The sequence below is a fragment of the Anarrhichthys ocellatus genome, unplaced genomic scaffold (assembly GCF_004355925.1).
Source record: "Anarrhichthys ocellatus isolate YVR2014 unplaced genomic scaffold, GSC_Weel_1.0 scaffold24, whole genome shotgun sequence".
Lineage (NCBI taxonomy): Eukaryota > Metazoa > Chordata > Actinopteri > Perciformes > Anarhichadidae > Anarrhichthys > Anarrhichthys ocellatus.
The window spans coordinates 8,182,396-8,203,471 of NW_022280054.1; the positions used below are offsets into that span (position 1 = coordinate 8,182,396).

General features: G+C 43.6%; 1 protein-coding gene across 1 annotated transcript in view; it reads right to left on the reverse strand.

The window, feature by feature from the left end:
- Nucleotides 1-21,076, reverse strand: part of clmpb (CXADR like membrane protein b) — a 65,301-nt gene that overhangs the window by 15,246 nt on the left and 28,979 nt on the right. Inside the window, exon 2 of the mRNA XM_031860553.1 lies at nt 3,374-3,525. Coding sequence (XP_031716413.1) covers nt 3,374-3,525 — 152 coding nt within the window. The remainder of the gene's footprint in view (nt 1-3,373; nt 3,526-21,076) is intronic.

The window sequence follows — 21,076 nt, forward strand, 5'->3', positions numbered from 1 at the left end:
TCTCTCTCTCTCTCTCTCTCTCTCTCTCTCTCTCTCTCTCTCTCTTTGCCTCTCTTTCTCTCCATCCACCTCCACAAACACAAACAAACACAGCTGTCACAGTGGCCTATTACTCAGGGCAAGTGAGAGCCTGCAGATGGGGACTGCTAAATGCCGGTGCCACAGTGCATCAGGGCCTAAGACACAGGGGTACCTGCTGTGATCACAGGTGACGACTGGGCATTTACACACACACACATGCACAGATCTACACACACAAAGTAGCTTCTGAGCAAATGTAGAGTAGAAACACACTATGAATGCAAACAGTGTCACAGCTACAGGCACAGAGCGACATGGCCCTGGCACCTACACAAAGTGGGACATATTTTAAAAAAAGCACCTGCCTATGGGCACACTTCAGCTGCCTTCATGAACTCATTTATTACTCACATGAGTATGGACCGCACTACAAGTGGATATGTGTATTCATGCTCCTGGTTATGTCTGGGTGTCCTCTGAACACTTACTTATGACAGCAAGAGAGAGATAGTGAAAGTGCCAGTGAGTGTGAGGAATTTAAGAAGAATTTAGAAAATGGCCACAGGCTGTTGGCATAGTTTGCAATTAAAATTAGGTGGTTTGTTTGCTGTTTGTTGTTTGTTGTTTTCCAACAACAGCATATACTGTTACTCTCAGTATATTTCATCTAATGACTCCTATTTTAACAAATAGGAGTCATTAGATGAAATATACTGAGAGTAAAAGAACCTCGTCTTTGCCTGGACTGTGTGCTTTTGGTAAAAATATCAGTTCTTCATTTTTTATGTATCTTATTTCTGTATCATACATGATACTTTGTTCAAACAGATGATAGCTATTCACCTAATTTCTGATAAAGGAGGAATTGTTGAGGAATATTGGGACCAGATTTCACACAAACCAATAGTTTTTTGTTAACATTCAAACATTCAAGGCACTTACGTTTTGATTTAAAACTGTCATTCATTATGTGTTTAATTATCCTCATAAAATGATATATATATATTTATTGAATGGTAGAAAAAATACAGAAGGAAATACAGAAAAATACATATTCTGCATTATTGCTGTTGTTGGAGACCCTCGCCTCTCCACCTTCTATTTCATGAAAATGTATCAGCTCAGTGGGCCACAATTGTCCTGGTAATGAATGCCAATAAAGTAGACCTATGTTCAAAATGGTGTACTGTATGGGCAGCAATTTTGCATTTTGTTGCTTTGAAAATCAACAGCAACCCTAGTATAACAGTGCTGCTAGTGTTTTCCAAAAAAAGGATGATGATTTGTGAAACGTGGAGAATTTCCGCTTTAAGCAGCTTACTTTCATTGTTTTACATTTTTTGGAAAATTACATTTTTCCAGGTCTGTGCCACTGCTGTTGCTATGGGAATACCCAGTGTTGAGGGTGACTATAGTTGCAGGTCAGCACAGTGAGAATCTGAGGGGCCACTTTATTAGAAGCTAGTAAGTTCTAAGAAGATGTAAGATGAACGTCGGTGAGACGTCTCTCGCCCCTCCGTGTTCTTAACACATGTAACCTGTACATTAGCTAACAGAGGCTAAATGTTGACAAGATGCTCTTTCCCTCTCAACACGGCCCTCCAGCAGAACAAAAGAATGATTTATTCATTCAGCTACAGGCGCACTCTCTTTCCTAATCAAATTTTCAGACGTTTGATTTTAATTAATGGCGCCTTCAATGTTATCGTCCCGTTAAATATTCATCGCAATGTGGCAGCCCCCCTTTGAATCATCAAAGCATAACAATTGTTTTCCCCTTTCGTTCATTCCTAGCCCCTCGGTTTCCCGCTCCACACACTCTTCTTCTTTCCTTTCTCATATTTCCCTGTGCTAACCAACACATCAGCCCATGAACGAACGACTTCGAAAGAGAAAGGAAATCTCTTTCTTCCGACAGGAAGATGTTGAGATTTGATGCTCTGTCTATCATCAGATACTACGCTCAATTTGGGTGAAGAAAGGCAATAATTCAAAACCACTGAAACTATACCAAAAATGTCTCAAGAGGCTGTGAGACACAAAAGCAAGTCACGGCTCTTTAAAGACTTTCAGCAAGGTGATGATTTATTTAGGACAGAATAGTTGCACTGTCATGGTCTTGAATCAGCTGCCATCTATGTTTTGAGTTTTTCTCTAGCTTTCAGGCAGACACACAGCAAAGGAAAACCAACGAAATGCCACTGGAAGTAGTGTATTGTAATAACATAAATCATGTATTTGGAATTCAAGTTGTTTTATTTGACTTAAGCAAACAATGTAAAAGACAGAGAGCATGTAAACAGATGCTTAATATGCCCAGAAGTAATTCAAACTCATGATGTGAAGCCTTGAAAGTCACTGGGTAAAAACAAGTGGGCCTATAATAACTTGAAAAGAAAACAGGAGCACTTCAGAGTGACAGATATGCAGCGCACACTGTCTTTCTTTCATGAGCTGACGTTTTTGGAAACAACAAAATGCCCTCGGTGGAGCTCGAGGGAGTGTGTGAGCGGTCTCACGTCAGTTGCGTGTTGGTGAGGCAGGGTACAGAAACATCTCCAGAGAACCTGGAGTCACCACTGAAGCTGTTTTAGAGAGAAATACTGCAGTAACGCTGCTCCGTCTGTTAGCTAACTTTAGCTTGAGTTAGCGGTTTCTGGCTAGCTTACGACGTTCCAGTTCTTTAGGTCGCTACCGAGCTAACAGCCACACATCAGATGGAAAGAGATGCAAACATCATTAGGACTGTTTCTGTGTTAGGTGTAAGGAACTTTGTGGTCACATTTAAAAAAGAAAATAAAAGCTGATTGAAAATTGTGTCCAAGTTGTTTTCATTTTTGTGTCTTTAATGCTGTAGAAAAAGGGTCCAAGGTTAGAACTACAAAATCAGCTGGGGAACATTCTGGGCATGATTGTTCCTTTGTGAAAGGTACTAAAACTTGAAGTGCCACAGTAACTTTGGGCATTGAGTTAATGGGCAGCTATTATGGCTCCTTTTGTAAATCCATCAGCATGACTCGAAAGGACGAAAGATAGAAGGTAGATAAAAAAAGTGGATGTATGAAAGTAGAGAAAGGAGGAGAAGATATACAGTATGTCAGCTAGAAAAAATACAGCAGTAGTAGACAGAGGTCTGCGTTTTAGCGCAAATGTTGTTTTGTTTATGTTCGGCCTGTAAAACACTTTTTACCCCCGAAGAGGACACAGTTCAGGCTGCTCCTTTTGGCAATGAACAGTTAAAGAAGCATCACCTTTTTTTGTAAGTTTTACTTTGCAGCACTTCCAAGGGACTCGTTTCAATGAATGTCTTAAAATCTCACAAAAACAGGAAGAAAAGGGAATCTTAACTCACCACTTTCTGTTTGGAGTTTGGTTTCTGCAGGAGCCACTCGATGTCGAGAGAGCTGGATGATGGGAACTGGTGGTGGCACGGTAAGGTGGCATTGTCCCCGACGACCTTTTTCATCTCAGTCTGGGCACCCACTGACAGCAGGCTGAATAGAACTGAGGAGAGAGGTAGGGAGGGGGAGGTAGAGAGATGTCAGATGGGGACACATGCTCGATCCAAACTTGAGACAAGAGGCAGATGCTGCAGATAGGAAGCAAAACCATGCCGATAGAGGAAATTGAGACGGAAGGCGCAGCAAGAGATATGACCCAGAATCCCAATCACTATCTGACAGATGCTGAGATACGTCACACCCGGAAGCTGAAGAGAGAGGATTCTTTTTTTACAGGAAATTAAGTTTGACACAGGAGGTCAGAGAGAAGTATTATGATGATCTTTTTTGTTAAACCCTTTTGACAAGGGCAGTCAAAGAACACTTTTCTCTTCACAGCAACAGCTCTGAGCAATTGTGGCCTGGGAAGGGAAGGTACACAGCTAAAACTGATGGGATATAGTGATTGAGTCCCTCTGTCTTACTAACAGTTTACAACCTAGTCATGCTTAATTTCCTATTATCAAAATGGAATTGAGATCGGACACTGTCGACAAACGGAGCATGCACCGAAAATTCCCAAGTTTACTCAGTGAAGATCTTGTGGCTGCAATAAAAAGTTGCAATAATTATGATTGTGTGCACAAGCGAGTGACTCGGGCACCGTCCAGACTGTCAGGGCCTGTGTCTCAGTGGGGGAGCAGCGAGGCTAATTTATTAGAGGATGCAGGACAGCCCTGCGGGCTTGAGTGGAATTAGCCAGAGGCGTCAGGGAGGTTTGTTGGAAGCTGAAGCTATGGATGGTGCCGGTGTGTGTTTTTGTGTGCGTCCAGAGGGGGTGGGGCACTGCTGAGATATTCGACTCATTCCACCTGGTAGAAAGACTTTACGATACTGCAGAGCGCCACTGAGCTTACACACTCAAATGTGACGGATATTTTTGGCTCAACATCATTTAACTTAACTACCGGTCTTTAATTTGATTGCCGAACGAGCCAATAGCTCCTGGGGATTCTGAGCGTGTAAATATAGTTACATCTCCTTTTCATTATCATGCTGCTTAACAGCACGGAGGTTCAATATTTCCCCCTGTTTGCACAGACTAAATAAACATCATGGCGTGGAACACGTATTTAAAGAAAAAAACAAAACGGTACTGTAAATTAACAGGTGTTGTGTTTGCGGTGGAGTGATTCAACCCAGAGCCACTCTTTTAAATAATCCTTTTGTGCTCAACAGACACAGTCACATGCTGTCAAATGTTCCACAGGAGGCCAAATGTGGCCTGCGAATGCATCAGCATTCACTGGGCGCCCTCACAGGAGCCAACACCCTGTCCCATAAGTGATCTCTGGGCCAATGAAAATGTCAGCTCTGTGCTGTGAAACCAATGAGTCAGTGCTGACGCAGGACACAGAGGAGTAGCCTCACACAAACCACCTCTTCCGAGGGAGCTTCAGTCATACGGATGACATCATGTGGATTTCAGCAGTTATTCAAGTTTTGTTTAAGCTCTGTTTTCACTTTGTGAGGCTTCCGCCATAAGCCCGAGCTCCCCACTGTCAATCAAGTGTAAGGTTTCCAATTGCCATTCGCTAGTTGGACAGAGAAAGGCCATTTCATGGTTGAGTGTTTGTGTGTCCATTTGTCAGCCAGAGAGTGACAATACACATTGCTGAGGTCCTTGTACTCTGTTGGACCACCTGTTCAGTTCAGGTCATTAGTCAGCAGAAAAATAAGTGCCACCCCTTCGAACAGCGGAAATCCAGGACCCTGAAGGTATCCCCGTTTATGACTTTTTAATGCAGCATTTGCAGGGTCATTCATCTTGTTGGCTCCCCACCGATATCAGTTTCGATGTCAGAAAAGAGAGAGTTTTGCAGTGAAAAGATTATCCAAGAGGGAGAATGGTCCTATTGTGTGTGTGCAGTTGGTTGGACTTAATGGTGCAAGTTAATGCTTGATGGTGGTATTGGGGTCTGCTGGGAGACCTGTGCCCACTGTCTCCCCTCAGCTCCTCAGGCTAACCTCTATAATCAGGGGGTCCCACAACCATCAGCAGCCCCCGGCTGAACCCAGCACCGTGTAGCAGGCCTGATAAGAGCTCCCTGGCTCTTCTCTCACCTTCCACCTTCTACTTAACTTCTCACCGCTTCAACTGTAGGCTCTGTAAATGGAAGAGTTCACCTGAAGGATAGATAGGGCCAGGGTGACCGCTGAAAGCGGGGCGTTGCAATCTTTTTTCCGCACAAAGTACTAGACTTTCCACAACCTCACTTTAGATTGACCTTCAAACAATGACTGGGGCCAGCTCACACACTTTGGAATTGCTGGTGTCGAAAATGATTTGATTACCATAAATTGTACGTATTGTATTTCACAGAAAAGAAATAAACAGCAAATGTGCTGTACCTATGACGGAAAGAAAACTGTCTTCGTTTTTGCCATAAAGAGTTGGCAAACAAATCCAAATTGGTATTGGTTGGTATACAGTCGCTGCTCCCCACATTCCCACTAATGGTCTTGTAGAGGGGCTTTTGTACTGTGGAATGGATGACACAGTGGTCCCAAAATAAGCTCGCCTTGGTGTGCCTTTGCATTTGGATTGGCCTCATTTACCGTTTGCACAGCTGGGACGGTCGGACAGCAAGACCCCATCATTTGTGTCAACATTAACTATGAGACAAAACAGGATTCATTGCTGTGGCAGCTATGCACACACAGTCAGAAAAATTGTTTGGTCAGTTATGTTTGGGTTGATGACCTTGGTTTTCAATTTGCAGCGAGGTGACCTAGAAAGAATAAAACCTGTGAGACATATTAAACCGAGATAAACCTCCCGGTCAGGGTGCTGTTCATGCATTCACATGTCTTTATGAGATTCCATAAGGACGTGGGAAAGGCCGTCTAAATAAATGGCCATCTTGAGGGAGAGATAAATATGGAGAGGACTTGTGATATGATAGCTCGCACTTTATTCCAGGCCATGCCCTCCATCCCTCTTTCTCTGTCATTGTGTCGGCTTTTCTCAGCTCAGTTTGGCTCAACTTCATGCTTTCATTTCTGGCGAGGTTCAATCTTTATCCGAAGAAAGAAAGGAAAGAAGCATATCATAATTAACAAAAGCAAGCGGACGCTAACAACAGAGGTTTGGAGAGAGAGAGAGAGAGAGAGAGAGAGAGAGAGAGAGAGACAGAGAACTACAGACACATTTTACAAAGGGAGAGAGTGAGAGGCTCTGGTGAAATATGGAGGAACCCATTTCTATGAAAAAGCCCTAGGGGGAGTTGTGCTCCAGTAAATCCGCCTTACAGAGCCCTGCAATCTTGTTATAGTGTGGCCAGTGAGACGGACAGACAGACAAACAAGGCAGGCCTGGATCTTTCACACTGCCCAAAGTCAAGCCCCATATCCCTTCAGTCAGCACATTGGCCAGGCTGGGGCCTTTGCTATGTCCAAAGCTTGTGACCTCTGGTACTCAAACACAGCAGATCAGAGAAGGGAGAGGGACAGCGAGAGATGGGGGGGGGGAGTGAAAGGACAGAGAAAAATAGGTTGAGGGAGGGGTGGAGGGATGGTGCAATGCCTTATTTTGAGCACTTACTGTAAGTCAGTGGTGTGGAGGATGGATTATACCATCACAAAGGTGGTTTTAGACACAGGTTAGCAGATGCACAATAGGGGGAAAAGACTGGAGGTACCGCTGTTTTATTACTCCTGAGAATTTCCTATTGTGTGCATTCACGCTGCTTTTTCGTGTTCAGAATACATGTGTGCACACCTACATTTTCTGTACGTGCGTGACTGCTGTTGTGTATGATGTGTGCGTTATGTGAACACATGCTGCATAGCAGAGATGAGAGGGACTATCTTTTGCCGACAGTAAATAGCGTCTCAGTGCACAAACCTTCAAGTCACATTTGAGTAACATGTACAGCCTCACTGCAGCAGGCGGAGGTAACATTCATCTCACTGCCAATATGTAAAAGGACTGCTTATCTTCTGCCAAATACAGGTTTATCAAGGTCAAGGAACGGGGTTTAATGCAGGAGAGAGAGAAAACTGTTTGGGCTATGACCTCCATATGATTCTCTAAAACATAGCAATTTATGCATGTAACTAGCAAAGTCCTACAAGGCAAATATGAATACAATTCCTCCATTCTTATTGCTGACATGAAGCTAGTTTTTAGCTGAATAGGGGACATGCTGAGAGGAGCATGGGGTTGATGAGACAACAGTGAAATACTCACAGCTCAGCATGTTGCTTAAAAGGCTGTGTGTCTGCGCCGCACCAATAGCACAGCAATCCTGTGTGACCTGAATTGGCTATGAAATGCCAAACATATATGCCGTATACCACCAATGAAGAAAAGAGATTCACAGATGCATGTAGGTTACATCTTGCCCTCTTCTCTTTCCTGATATCTTCGGGGATTTCGAGACAGACCCGCTCAAAAAAAATCTTCAGATGTCTCAAAAGACAAGAGGCCGCCTCCAGTTGAGTGCCTATAAAAACAACCCCCTCTGTGAGAGAGTCCTTTACTCATACAGCCACAGCTCGCTTTTTAATTACAGCTTCTTAAGGGGCAAATCTCTTTAAATGTACCAAGTTATCATGCCCTATTAAAACACATGTTTTGCATATGGCACACTACACTAGTCTCCTTGTAGTTTCAAGGTCCAACTCATGAATATATTGCTCCCGTGAAAATCAAAGGGGCTGTTTTTTCCCCTGACTGGAGGCTGACTCTTTGAAGGGATAAAATCCCATAATCCTCCTCGCCTCACACCCGGCGACCGACGCTCCCTTCTGCTGACACAGAGCTTTTGTTGGTAACACTTTTACAATAAGGTACATAGAGTCATTACCACGGAACGAGTAAGGAACAAATAAGAGCTAACTGCTAATTAGCAATAGCTTACAATTTCCGGAATAACTCCTTCTCCTTCTCTCATCTCTCGAATGTTATCGTGCCACGCTCATGTGAGAATTGTACAAGAAACGTATCATTGCTTTACCAATATCTAACCGCGACTTGTTTTTGTCTCCTCAAGGGGAACACAGTATTTCCAACTGACAAGCAGCTACTATTTATTGATGAATGACACCACTCAGAGCTAGGTAGCTTACTAGTAAACATTATGTAAAGTAATTATTAAGTAATGATAAATTTCTTACAAAAACTAATAACGAGGCACCAACTTTTCTTGGCCAGATTAAAAATAGCACAGTGTCACCCTTTTATATCCATTATTTGTAGCACCATGAGGGCTACATGAGGACCGAGTCATCTGGAGCTTGAAAACATCTAAAAGTGAAGGGCTTCCTGTTCATGTTCGTCTTTTGACGAGGGGGTTTGAAAGAAGTCTGGCTGGAGCAGTAATGGATGGGCTTGAGGTAGAAAAGAAGGCATGGAATCATTTCCACCATAATCCCTTGAACTTGGAGGGGGGGAGGCAATTGGTAAAAGAGAGGGAGGACCAGTGGCTATAGGGAAAAGGGAGATGAAATACCACCGAGGTCTGAATAATGTAAGGCCTTGTGGTAAATGTTCACCTTGTACTGCTCTTATTGCCTTCATTAGCATCCCTTTCATGGCCCCGTCACTGCTGTCACGTCGAGCAGTAGGGACGCCGCCCCGCTGACAGATCCCCATAATAGATCCAAAATTAGTTTTGCGACAAGCACTTTTAATTCCCTCAACGTATTCTGCATTTTCTCCCAGCAAAATAGGGAAGCAGGGAGGAGATGGGGAGAAAAGCTAATTACACCATTCCCAGAGGGAGGGAGAGTCAGTGAAACCTGCTTACAGTGCTTTTATCAACACTGCATCTGGTGGCTCCACCCACACTCATGGGTGGAGCTGTCCAACATGCTCCAGTTACTCCATAAATCTGGTTTTTGAGTCCAAAGAGCACAGAGCTTTTACCAACTTTGTACGTAAGTTTACTGTGCTGAGTTTGGGTTGGTCTCCAAACAAACAAACACATACACATATATTAAAATCAAAAGAGAACACTAAGACACTACACAGTATTGTGAGCAGCCTGACTTGTAATTCTTTCCACCTCATGCAGCTTTTGTTAATGTTGACACATGACCAAGTGGAAAGAGTGACATGCAAGAGACTTCAAACTTCTGTCTCTAGCAACAAGGAAACAGTGATTGTCATTGGCTGGAAGTTTTTTTTTTTGTTTTTCTATTTTAAATGAAAAAAATAATTTATCATTTTGGAAAGGATGGTCCCCATTTAAAATGTTAATTACAGCAATGCATCTTAGAGACTTCAGCCTGACTTGCAGAATAATCTGCAGAAGCTTGTGTGGTGTTAAACCGTTTACAGGGTTACATTCGGCTTAAAAAAAAACACCACTATTCAAGACATTTTTTGTCCCTTTAAATGTGTTCAGACTGAACAAGGTCCGAATGTCAAATGGTCTGTTTTGCACCAGATAACACGCTTCAGTTAACAACAGCTCCTCCCAACATCTGGCAAAGAAAGCCTAAACAGACCAGCATGTGTGCACATTCACTTAGTTCTGCTTGAGCATTTCCAAATCTGAGACTATATAGAAGAGAGGGGAGAGTTTAATGTCTTGTAGAAACTTATATCACCAAGGTTACTGAAGCTGCCTGTGGCTGTGGGCTCCCTGCAGCTCGTGCACACAATCTTGAACAAACCTGCTGTCTCCCCACGGAGAAAACACAGTAGAGTGAATCCTTTGGCATATTTAGATATGCACAAAAAGTGCTTCATATTTTTTTTCTGCTGCTGCCATCAACATTTTGCTGACACTCATTTTCACTAGCACGTGTCTAAGACTGAAGAAAAAACAACTGGTCTCAAAGTGGAAAGTCAGCAATTTGGGCAATCAAAAGAAAACAACTCCAAATCCAGTTCGAGAAATTATATTTGCTTTGACAGAAATCAAATTTGGTCTCCCTCACAAAGAAAACTTTTGCATTCCTGCACTGAAAACGTTTATGTTCCTCCGTATTCAACAAGGCATTGTCCCAGGGCAAAGCTTATTCCTTGGTCTGCGTGGCATTAAGGTATTTTTGTTGGCAGGGCTTTGTGAATAAGAGCTCTGTTTGACCCTGCATGCCCGACAGATGGTGCAGAGAGAAACGAGATGAGCCGTATTCATTAAAACACTGTAGCAGACAGGTCTGCCTGCTGCTGATCAACTTAAAGCTCTCCTGTTGGGCATTGGTCTGGTTGGATATCATATCTCAGCACTGCTGGAGTTTGGACAGATGGGCGAGCTTTGATATAAACAGCCATAATGCCCACAGTGCACACATAAACAACCTTTTTCTCCTGCCTCTCTCCCGGGCACATCATGCAACCGTGGGCATAGTTCCCCCGGGACACAAAATGCTCCTCAATTTCCCCTGTTATTTATGTGGACTAATCTCAATTTGTGGCTGGCAAGCATGTGAACAAACTCCTACTCACATTGTTGGAGTGGCTGGACATGGACACTGACCTCAGCGGATCAATACTTAATAAGCTTTTGTGCTGCCAAGTCTATTTTGCTGCAATCTGCAATTTATTTTATGTCCATTAGGTTGAAAATAGAGCTGACTAGGTGTATGACCACAGGAAGCGGAATGTATCGTGGTCGCCCAGGCTTTCTCTGATGATGGATGCTTCGCAATAGTGCAAGACCGATGTAAAACTTAACAAATACTATCTACCCCATGCACTATAAAGTACTACACCCATGACTTTTATTAAATGCAAGTCAACACCTCAGTGGTGTTTCAAAGAAGACTTTAACAACTTGTGGAAAGACAATAAAAGCCACAGCGGGCTCTATGGTGAATTTTGGCTGCACGTAACGAACAAGGGGGAATGGGACAACAAGCACAGCGCTAGAGCTATATTTGGAGCAGCTCAGCTTTGGAAGCATTGTAAGATAGCCCCAATCTGGATATGCAAGAGAGTGTGGTGATTCTGGACGCTCCTCGTATTCTTCTCCTCCTCTTCCTCGCCTCTCTGCACACACAGATTAAATTCCATTATTTAGGTCACTGCGATTATTTGTCACTGTCCAAAGTCCAAGTTCACCTGGGGTTAGACGCGAAGCCTCTCTCAGCGAAGACGCTAATTTATTGCATTGGGTCCACGGGAAAATAGGAACTGAATGCAACAGAGCAGCTCCCGTGTTGTACATTTAATCGGCTAATTGAAAACAGACGGGACGCTAACTCCCTCTCTCCATCCGCCCAGCTCTAGCACGCTGCGTCACTGACATATTAGCGCTGTCCCCAGTCCTGTGGTATGCATTTGACATAACACTTTACTCGATCGGTTAAGCAGAGAACAACAAAGCAGGGGAACGCCTTATACGCGGACAAGGGGATTATATTGCTATAGCCGCTCAAGCTCTATAGCTGCAGCTGCAGCTGCAAAGGACATAGAGGTAACCTATCCATCCAGGCCCGTGACTAGGAAGGACACGTCGATGGCTGCCATTTCCCCAGAGGTGAGCAGATGCCGTCTGTTTTGGCAGCTGTACACTGAGAGGTGTTGACTGGTGGGGCGGCTGACAGAGGCAGAGTGGTGGCTGCACGATGGCCAGGCAGGTCAACAGGGGGCTGAGAGGCTTCCAGGAAAGGCCTCACTTAGGCTCATTTAGGAGAGTTAATGGACCAACATACCATCTGTCCTTATGATTAGCTAAGCCAATTCAGGCAGGACACTAACCTTGTTCACCTGCTACACATACATAAAAAACACCTCGTGGAACATGTGACTTTAATTGGGCCATGCTTTTGCTTAAAGTGATATATTGCATGTGTATGTTGAATGCATGTACCTTGACATTGAATAACAAAGGAAAGGACACATTAAAGGCAGCATATTGTAGACAGAACGATGCTCATGTATTTTTTTAAATTATAAAGTAGGTTTAATGCACACAGCCTCTATTCAGAAACTGTGCCTTTTAAACGAGCTGTCGGGACTTCCATAAGGTCACTATAACCGTAAACTATAAAGTCCCTGGTCGAATTGCCGATAAACTCACACACCTAGTGAGTCCCCGACTGCGATGACGCTGTGAAGATGTCATCAGCGCAGATGTGGAAACTAGAAAGTGCTGACCAATCAGACCAATCAGAGCAGACTGGGCTTTTTCAGGACGGGAGCTTAAAGAGACAGTCAGTAAAACAGAGCGTACCGACGGGGTGAAGTCAGGAAAAGTTTTTTTTCAAACATTAAAGCATGTAAACATGTTCGAATAGAAACCCAACATATAAGTGAACCTGAAAATGAAACTTTTAGCAGCTTTTTTTAAAGTCACCAGTAATTCCGTGTCTCCTAACAGTGTTACAAAAACACACACACGCTCCTCAAAACAAATACGCCCGCCCTCTGAGCTGCTCAGCACCACTTCTTCCCAACCCCCCCCCGATGTCTAGAAAAGGAATGCCCACGCGGCCACATCCGAGGGCGGAGAGAAGATTGAAACCAGATGAATGGAGCTCGGGTACAGCCTGCTCGCCAGGCCCATATTTCACTCCCCAAAGCCTGATTAAAACGAGGTGCGGCACATGCTGGGCCAAGGCAGCTTATTCCGGCTCGCAGAAGGACATTTGCTTGCAGTGACACTCTGGGCGAGAAGGAAACGGGGCGAAGGTCACAACTAAAGTCTCTGCAATTTGTTCACACTGCCCCTGTAGAGGTTTCTTCAATAAGGCATAGGAAGTTCCTACATTTCTACAGATAAAATGATTTTAATAAAGTGAGAGTCTGCCTGAAAACAAGAAAGAATCTGTCATCTTGCATTGTTTTTGCTTTTTGTTTTTTTTGCGGCTGAAGTAGACCATTGGCGTGGAAATTGTTAACTGATGTGCCAACAGAAATGAGGGCAAACTGCAAGAATTGAGGAGCAAGAATTATTAGCATCATACAGTGGTTAGATATAGAATGTGATATGGATCACAGTGAAAACAAAAGCCATGTCATTGGATTTATAGTTGAAGTGTTTTGGTGCCAAAAGTGACCTTTTAGAATAATCGAATAATGCCCCGTTGTGAATGTGTGGAGTTTCTAAGAGTACGAGGGGTCTTGTAGAATCTCAAGGAGCCTGTAAAGGGTTTCGTGTGCTGCATATTAGGGTGGAGTGCACATGTCAAGAATAAATCCTGAATTCTTCGAGGATATGATACTGTTTTCAACTCTCTGAGGCATAATGTTCATGTTTGTGTCCACAGACATTACAGTCAGTGTTGAGCAATGTTGCAAACTTCGGACAAGAATTCACCGGGACTAAGAGGAAAGACGAAAAACTCAAAACATGCCACGCGTTGTTTTCTCCTATACTGACGAGTTAGAGTGCTCACCCAATGAGTGTGTCTTTATGCTGGAGGTCAGAGAGTGACGTCCATGTTTTGTTTACCGTCCACACTACTCCCCTAAAACGGAGACGTTTAAAATCACTGACCCCCTTTTAGTTCGAAAATTCCAGGATTGCATTTTATTCTGGAAGGGAGTAAATAGGGACTTTTGAAAAGGATGACCTTTCCAGAAAACAAACAAACAAATGACATCAGTCTTGATTACCAGTGGTTAATTCCACATTGCGCAGGAGGCAAGCTATTAGCTACCAGACAGAGAGGGAGTCTGGGTGGTGTAGGTGTGTGTGTCTGACTCTGTGTGCCGAGCTTAACACATGTGTGAGTGTGACTGACTGATGAGCGACTGTTTTCATCGACTGTCTGCAGTCGCCTGCAGAGTGGGAGGATATCGTGCTATTTTCCAGCGCTGTCTGCTCTCCCCTTCACTTCCCATGCAGCTGGCCGGCCACACTCGCCACTTGATGCCAAACATGCTCCCCTCTATCCCCCTTGACATTTGAGCTATGTTACCGCTGAGAGAGTTGCGGCTCGCCTGCCTGTCGCCTGCCTGTACACATGAGTAAATAAGGCCCAGCTCATTTCATTGGGCTATAATGTTTAATCTACGTTCGCTTGGTCAACGAGAGGTTAATCTCATTACCTTTTGCTAAATGCCATGCTCGGGCAACCTCTGACAAGACGATAGGCTAGACACAAGTTAATTAAGAGAGCAATTAAAAGAAGACAGTAAGTCCCACTGAACAGCAGTAATATGTTTCCTTGACACCAGCCCAGCGTTATTGAGTAACACAGTTCTACGGTAGTTTGTCACTAATAACATTTTCATTACAAACAAAGGAGACTAGTTTGAGTGGAACAATAGACAACCCTGGCATGATATTAGCGTGCTTTGTGGTTGAGCATGTGCTTCCAGCTAAACTTTAACACTGTTTGTGGTTTACCTGCTGTGAGGCGCCTTATTAAAAGCAAGCCTTATTAAAAGCAAGCCTTACCACAATACACACGCACACTATTACAACAGTTAATCAACTCCAACAGGTTGTTAAAAATCTGACATGCAATTAGTTGAGACTGGATTGGAGGGGACTTCAATGTCGTATTGGAATCTAACTTGGGTGCGCCAAAAAACACTAGTTTGAGGCATGTAACCTCCAAAAATGTAAATATTAGAGTTAATTTAAATCGAGAAATCAGAAGTAATACAAAAAAAGATTCTAACAATTTTCCCAGGTGGTAAGTTTCGCACAGCACTTTAGTGGTGCAGTTTTTCCCAGGTGGCAACATCCAGGTCTAAAAAGTTAAGCCAATACAAAAGTGTCTTGAACCTGCATTCTTTCTAATGGCCATCAGGGGGCGACTGATTCATTACCTCAGTAAACATTGTAATCACGTTTTTATAGTCTCAATAGCTAGTTTCAAGATTACATCAACACTGCATAATGTTCATTTAGTAAATTAGATTTATAGTAAAATAAGACGATAAAGCAGGATAGGCTTTAGGGCGTGGCTACCTTGTGATTGACAGGTCGCTACCATTGCATTATCCTGTCTGGGAATTGTCCGTGTTTTCGTCTTACAACTAAACTTAACTTCGGCTCATGTAAATGAATTGTAACATTCTTTTTGCCTAAAAATGTCTTGTTCAGCTTTCGGTTGCACGTCCACCATCGTCATCGTTTCTGTGTAGTGCCACTCCTGAACTAATTGGGAACGTCACACTAACTACTTATTCTTCATAAAGTGAGTGAAGTACAGGAAATCTGTTTTGGTGACGCACAGCAATGTTGCCAAAGGAAGTTGGAAAAGTGCATCAGGGAGCCTCTGTGGAAAAAAAGACTGAACACCAATGTATTTTAGTGTTTAACCTTCCTCATCATTTTCTTTAACTCATAAAGTTTCATTTCTACCATGTTCTGGTGAATAATATTTGTTTTATTATGACTTCTGATCAATGAATACCCCAAGGCAGGCAGTCTATTATAAAGCCATTAACATACTGTATACTAACAGCCAACTTCATACAAATTTAATATTGCACATCATGACGCAGGATTTACGTCATAAAGATTTACGTCATCCCGAAATGTGTAATCTGACTTTACAAGAGTTCTCCCTCTGTGTCATCTCTTTGTGGGCCATTAGGCACTTTTCAGTGTTCAGTGTCCTGTTAGGGAACAGGAAAGCGAGGGGAGCTGGGGAAGTAGCCTGCTAGCTGCCTACCCTGTGGGTACCACTACCGGCTCGAGCCTCCCTTCAGATGAATCATAAACAAGTCCCCTCGGCCTCCGTGACTTAATCCCCTGTGACATCGCCACGGGGGCACGGAGAAAGAGGGAGCGGGGGAGAAAGGAAAACAGGCCCTGTGCTCAACTTTCAAGTGAATTAAACATGAGGATGAATGCGTATGAGGTGTATCTGAGGATATGTCATTGAGTTGAAGTAGTAATTTAACAGATGATAGCATCTGGATGTGAGGGTGGGGATGTTTGGGGGAGGGCGAAGGGACTTTAATTTTTGCTTTGTAGAAGTAGCAGTCACTTCATCTCAGGCTCTACCTTCGAGCTCCCTTCTTTTCCTCTCCATGTGTGTATTATGCTAATTCATGTCCCACAGTCCTTCATTTAAATTTGGCCACACAGCTTACGTTTTGGGTAGTCTACAGAGTGAGGCAGCTACAGCTATAACCAACATCGTGCTCCTGTTAGGCATGAGAACGCATACCCAGGAGGGAGCAATAAATGGATTTATTTTAGGAACCTGAATGTAGAATCTTAGTTTTGGCCAGACATGCTAAGTGCTTTGTCCCTTATGCATTAGCCCTTGGGCAGCATTTCCTCCCTAATTAAAAAAAAGAGAACAAGGTGCAGGCGCAAAACAGTGTAGGCAGTGTGCTGTAACAGAGGTGGGAGCAGCCCGGCCCAGTGGTGTATATGGTTTTATTTTTCTCTGAAAGTTTGGGATATGACTCTCACTTTGCAGGCACTCTGCAGGCCGTGCTGATGCAAGGAGCTTTTGTCTTGAGATTAATTAAAGACGTTCGGCTCTTTGGCATTTTGAATCCCACACAAAGGTTAAAAACAGCCCGTGACCAGTGAAAGGTTTATGGGGCGCGCCACTCAGAAGGTTCTGCTCGCTCAGGGAAGCAATTCTTTCATCCTACACATTCTTACCGACACATCACATAGATGAAAAAGGGAAAAAAACTTTTCTTTCCAAGTATCCCTGCTGATAAATTCGATTTCAGTCTGCAAAATGAAAGCCATTAACATGATTTTTTTCGCGCCTTTCCGACAGGTGTTGAGCTTATGTGTCTGTGTGTTGTGTATTCCAGCATGCTGACGCGAATAACAACAATCTGGTTAATGTATGTTTATGTCAGAAGAAGGCCTCAGTATAACAACACCCTGAATCATCCATGGGCATGCTGGCATTGCTATTATTATCGGGAGGAGTGATTTAGGCGGCCAGGTGTAGATTACAGGTCCCATCTGTCTGGCAAACCTCAGGTATACAGTCTGATGTATTCTTAAGTCATTTTGATTTTTCTGTTCAGAGAAACTTTGGGCAACAGGCTTTAACAGGTTTAGGTGATTCTGGGTGGTTACGTTCTAAAAAGCTTCCTGAGATAAGCACCTGGCCTAATCCATTGTGGTGGGACTGAGTCAATGTTACACCAGGTTGTCCCTCTGATAAATTGTGAGAATCTCTCTTATGGTGGGGCTGAAAGAGGCAGGTGTGGACATCAAATATTACTTGACAATAGATTAGTACAGAACCTTCATGCATGATTCAATCAAATGAAAAGGGCTTATCCCACTGGCTGACCTGGGAGCCTTTGAGGAAGAAGGGTAGAAAAAAAGACCGACTATGTGTGATTCCCTGCTCCAGAGGAAATGTGCCACACAACATCCCCTCAGACCTATCTCTTCTGTGAATTGCACCGCTTATGGCTCTCAAAAACCTATTCTCCATCCCTTTGCTCTCACGCGGGTATCGGACAAGGCTGAGAGGGAGAGGTTACTACCACCAGCAGCCCCACCCCCACAATCATCATCATCTATCTTACATGTCTCTTATCACTCAGCCCTGCTGTACATCAGACCGAATAGAGAACACACGCACAAACAGCAAAATGCTGTGAAAGCACACGTTTTGCCCCTGCATGGCGCTTGCTCAGCTGAGAGTACTTAATGCCTGTGCCATGCATGGCTGGACCAATGCCAGGAAGATGACAATGTTCTCCCCTGAGTCCAGAAGAAGAAACTGCTCAGACATCTCAGCTTTCCTCCTACTTGCCACATACTGGCCCGGTACATCGCTAACCACTAATTCCATCTGAAGAGCCATCGGGGGTTGGAGCAAAAAATACCATGGGCTGAGATCAAGGCGAAGATGTTAAAACCAAGGCCACAAAGAAGCTTCTTATACCAAGATAAATATCAAAGGCTGAGAAGAACGAAAGCTGCTGGAGTCTGAAGTGATCTGAGAGCAGATCAATGTTAAACATCATTTTCATCATGTTGTAACTGGATAGAGAAATTTAATTTGCATTCCTTAAAAATACATTTGTTTTACTTATTAAAACGAATGTATTTTCATGAGCACTTTTTCAGTGCTTAAGCATAATACATTTGGGTATCTGAAGCACCTACCAACCCACAAACTGAAAAAATACGACAACACATTTCATTTCACAGGCCAATAAGAGCAGTCAGGGGTTTGTCAGGAGGGAGGCTTAAAGAGACAGGTACTAAAACGGAGAGTTTCCGACAGAGGGTGCATACAGGTATATTCAGACCGAAAGATGTGTTTTTTAAACATTAAAACATCAAAATATGTTCGAGTAGAAATGCAAAAAGCAGGTATACATCTGAAAATGGGCATGATGTTCACAATTTAAAGCTTGGAGATTGATCTATGTTATTGTGCTTTATCTTAAGATGTATTGTAGAAACGTCTGAAACAAAAAACTGCATTTGATTAGAAAACAAGCGGAGTTATCCCACTGGCAGAATTCAATTATCTCCGAAAGTACTATACACGAGTAGAAATGACTTGATAAAAATTGCCTTCTGCAGGGTAGATCCATTTGCAACAGACATGTGTTTATTTATCCCAATGTAGCCAATCAGGGACAGTTTATCTCCCCTTATCCCTAATGGATTAGGTACTAATCTGTTTGCTGAGGGGAAAAGAGAGCGAAAAGAGCTTTTCTCTCTCCTCCTCCCCATATTAATATTTCTATTAGTGTTGCCTCCATATGATGTGATGTGACACTTGTGGCTCCGCTTGAGAAGCCAGGCTAATAGGGGGGGATAGAAGAGGAGGTCAGCCTGGGAGACAAGAGGATTTCCTTCCACCTGAGATCTGGCACCACTGCAAGTCTGTGTACGCAGTGTGTGTCTGCATAATTATATGATGCGTGTGTGTGTGTGTGCATTTAACTGAGATCTGCTGGACTCGTAAATGCAGATGTTCATTCGGTGCGCGAGCAGTGCGATCAGGGCTGCATCGCATGCTGATTAAGGCTCTCTGTGCGAGACTGATGGGGAAGAAGACTACTCCTGTACGGTTTAATGAGCAGAAGAGTTTAGCCTGGAGCGAGGTCTTTGGGAGCAAACACACATCCAGCGTTAAGCCCGAATGTCCTCTTCTCTTCCCATATACTCGCTAGATAGAGCATCCATACCTAATTAATTTGTGCACTCACATACACAGCGCTCTGATTGTGCATACCTAGCAGATTTGTAAACACACGTGTGCACGCACACTTGAGTGAGAGAGTAATGCTGCCCTAAGCAATGTGCCACTGACTCCATGCTATACGACCTTCAAGCCCCAATGTCCTCCGTCCCTGAGATGTCCTTTATTACAGCCTTGCTCCAATCCCTCGCTAATGCACAGGGAGGAGGGGTGGAAATAACATCTGCATGAGCACGAGAGCGAGGATGTGACAAGAGAATAGCTGGGTGGGTGGGTGGGGGGAGGGACTCCCCTTCTCTCTTAGCAGATCCATTCTGAATAGCTAATGTATTCTTGTAACAACAGTATCAATGTGCAATTCCCTTTACTCATACGCAGCATGCATATCTTTAAGTAACACAACCATGCAGGTCCCCGTTGTGTATGCATAATGTGTTAAACACACGCATCACAAATGCATCAAATATGTTAATGTCCTCAGTAACAAAGGGGATTTCGATTCTGATCACGACTAGGAGAGGGCCGTGTCCCTCCCCTTCAATCCTCCAGCGACCCTGTACAGTAGACGTAGATCATCTCAACTGCTAAAGCGCAGAGAAAAATGCCTAATGACATTTGAAGGGCTGCTCGTTGCCATAGAGTTCTCACCGGCAATTTTCGGCACCACATTCTTCACCAAAGAACGCAGCAGATTAGAGATGGTCAGTGACTGTCTGCGCTCTAGTTGTCCGACAGTTGCTGTAATGTCACTGGGTTTTAGCAGGAATTAGTTTTAATGTCACTCTGTCTCCCACACCTGAATGTCACTGGCTTTTAATTGGCCTGCTTGTGAAATGGCGGTGTTACTTGTGGCTGAGAGCTATGGTTGGATGGATGGATAGATTGAAGGAGGTTTAAATATAATGCATTGCATTGTATTTTAGATAGTTCCAGTTCTGGGACCAAGCTATGGTACAGTGCACCAGTCCCTGTGCCAAATAGTTAAAGCATTTGAACATGTGGCATTGCAAATGGGCCGATCCCCGTCGTAAATGGACTGCTCCACTGCTGCATTGTTTCATCAGTGCCAGGAACCCTAAACGATGGAGTGTGAAAGAAAGTGCATAGAAGGTAAAAGTTGAGGGTATTTTATGCCAAAAAATGTTGCTTTCATTATTATCAGCATCCAATAAAAAGACTTCTGCAGGGCCACTGATGCACTGCGAAGCTTTATACTAACAGTCCCACAGCACTTTAGTGGTGCAGTACAAATAATAATGTATAGGACCAAATGGATCTTACTGCTTATAATGCACTTCATCTGTACTACAGTCAAGTAAAAAAATATCAGTCTGCAGAAGCAAATGCACTGCCCTGGGATGTACCCTGAGAGTAAAACATTCAGAGGTCAGAGGTCAAACCAGTCACAGCTGCTTTAAAGTCCATAGCCGATGGGCTCCGGGGACACGAGGAGACTAATCAGACACACACATGTACACATTCACGCTCTTGCTGTCTCTCTCTCTCTCTCTCTCTCTCTCTCTCTCTCTCTCTCTCTCTCT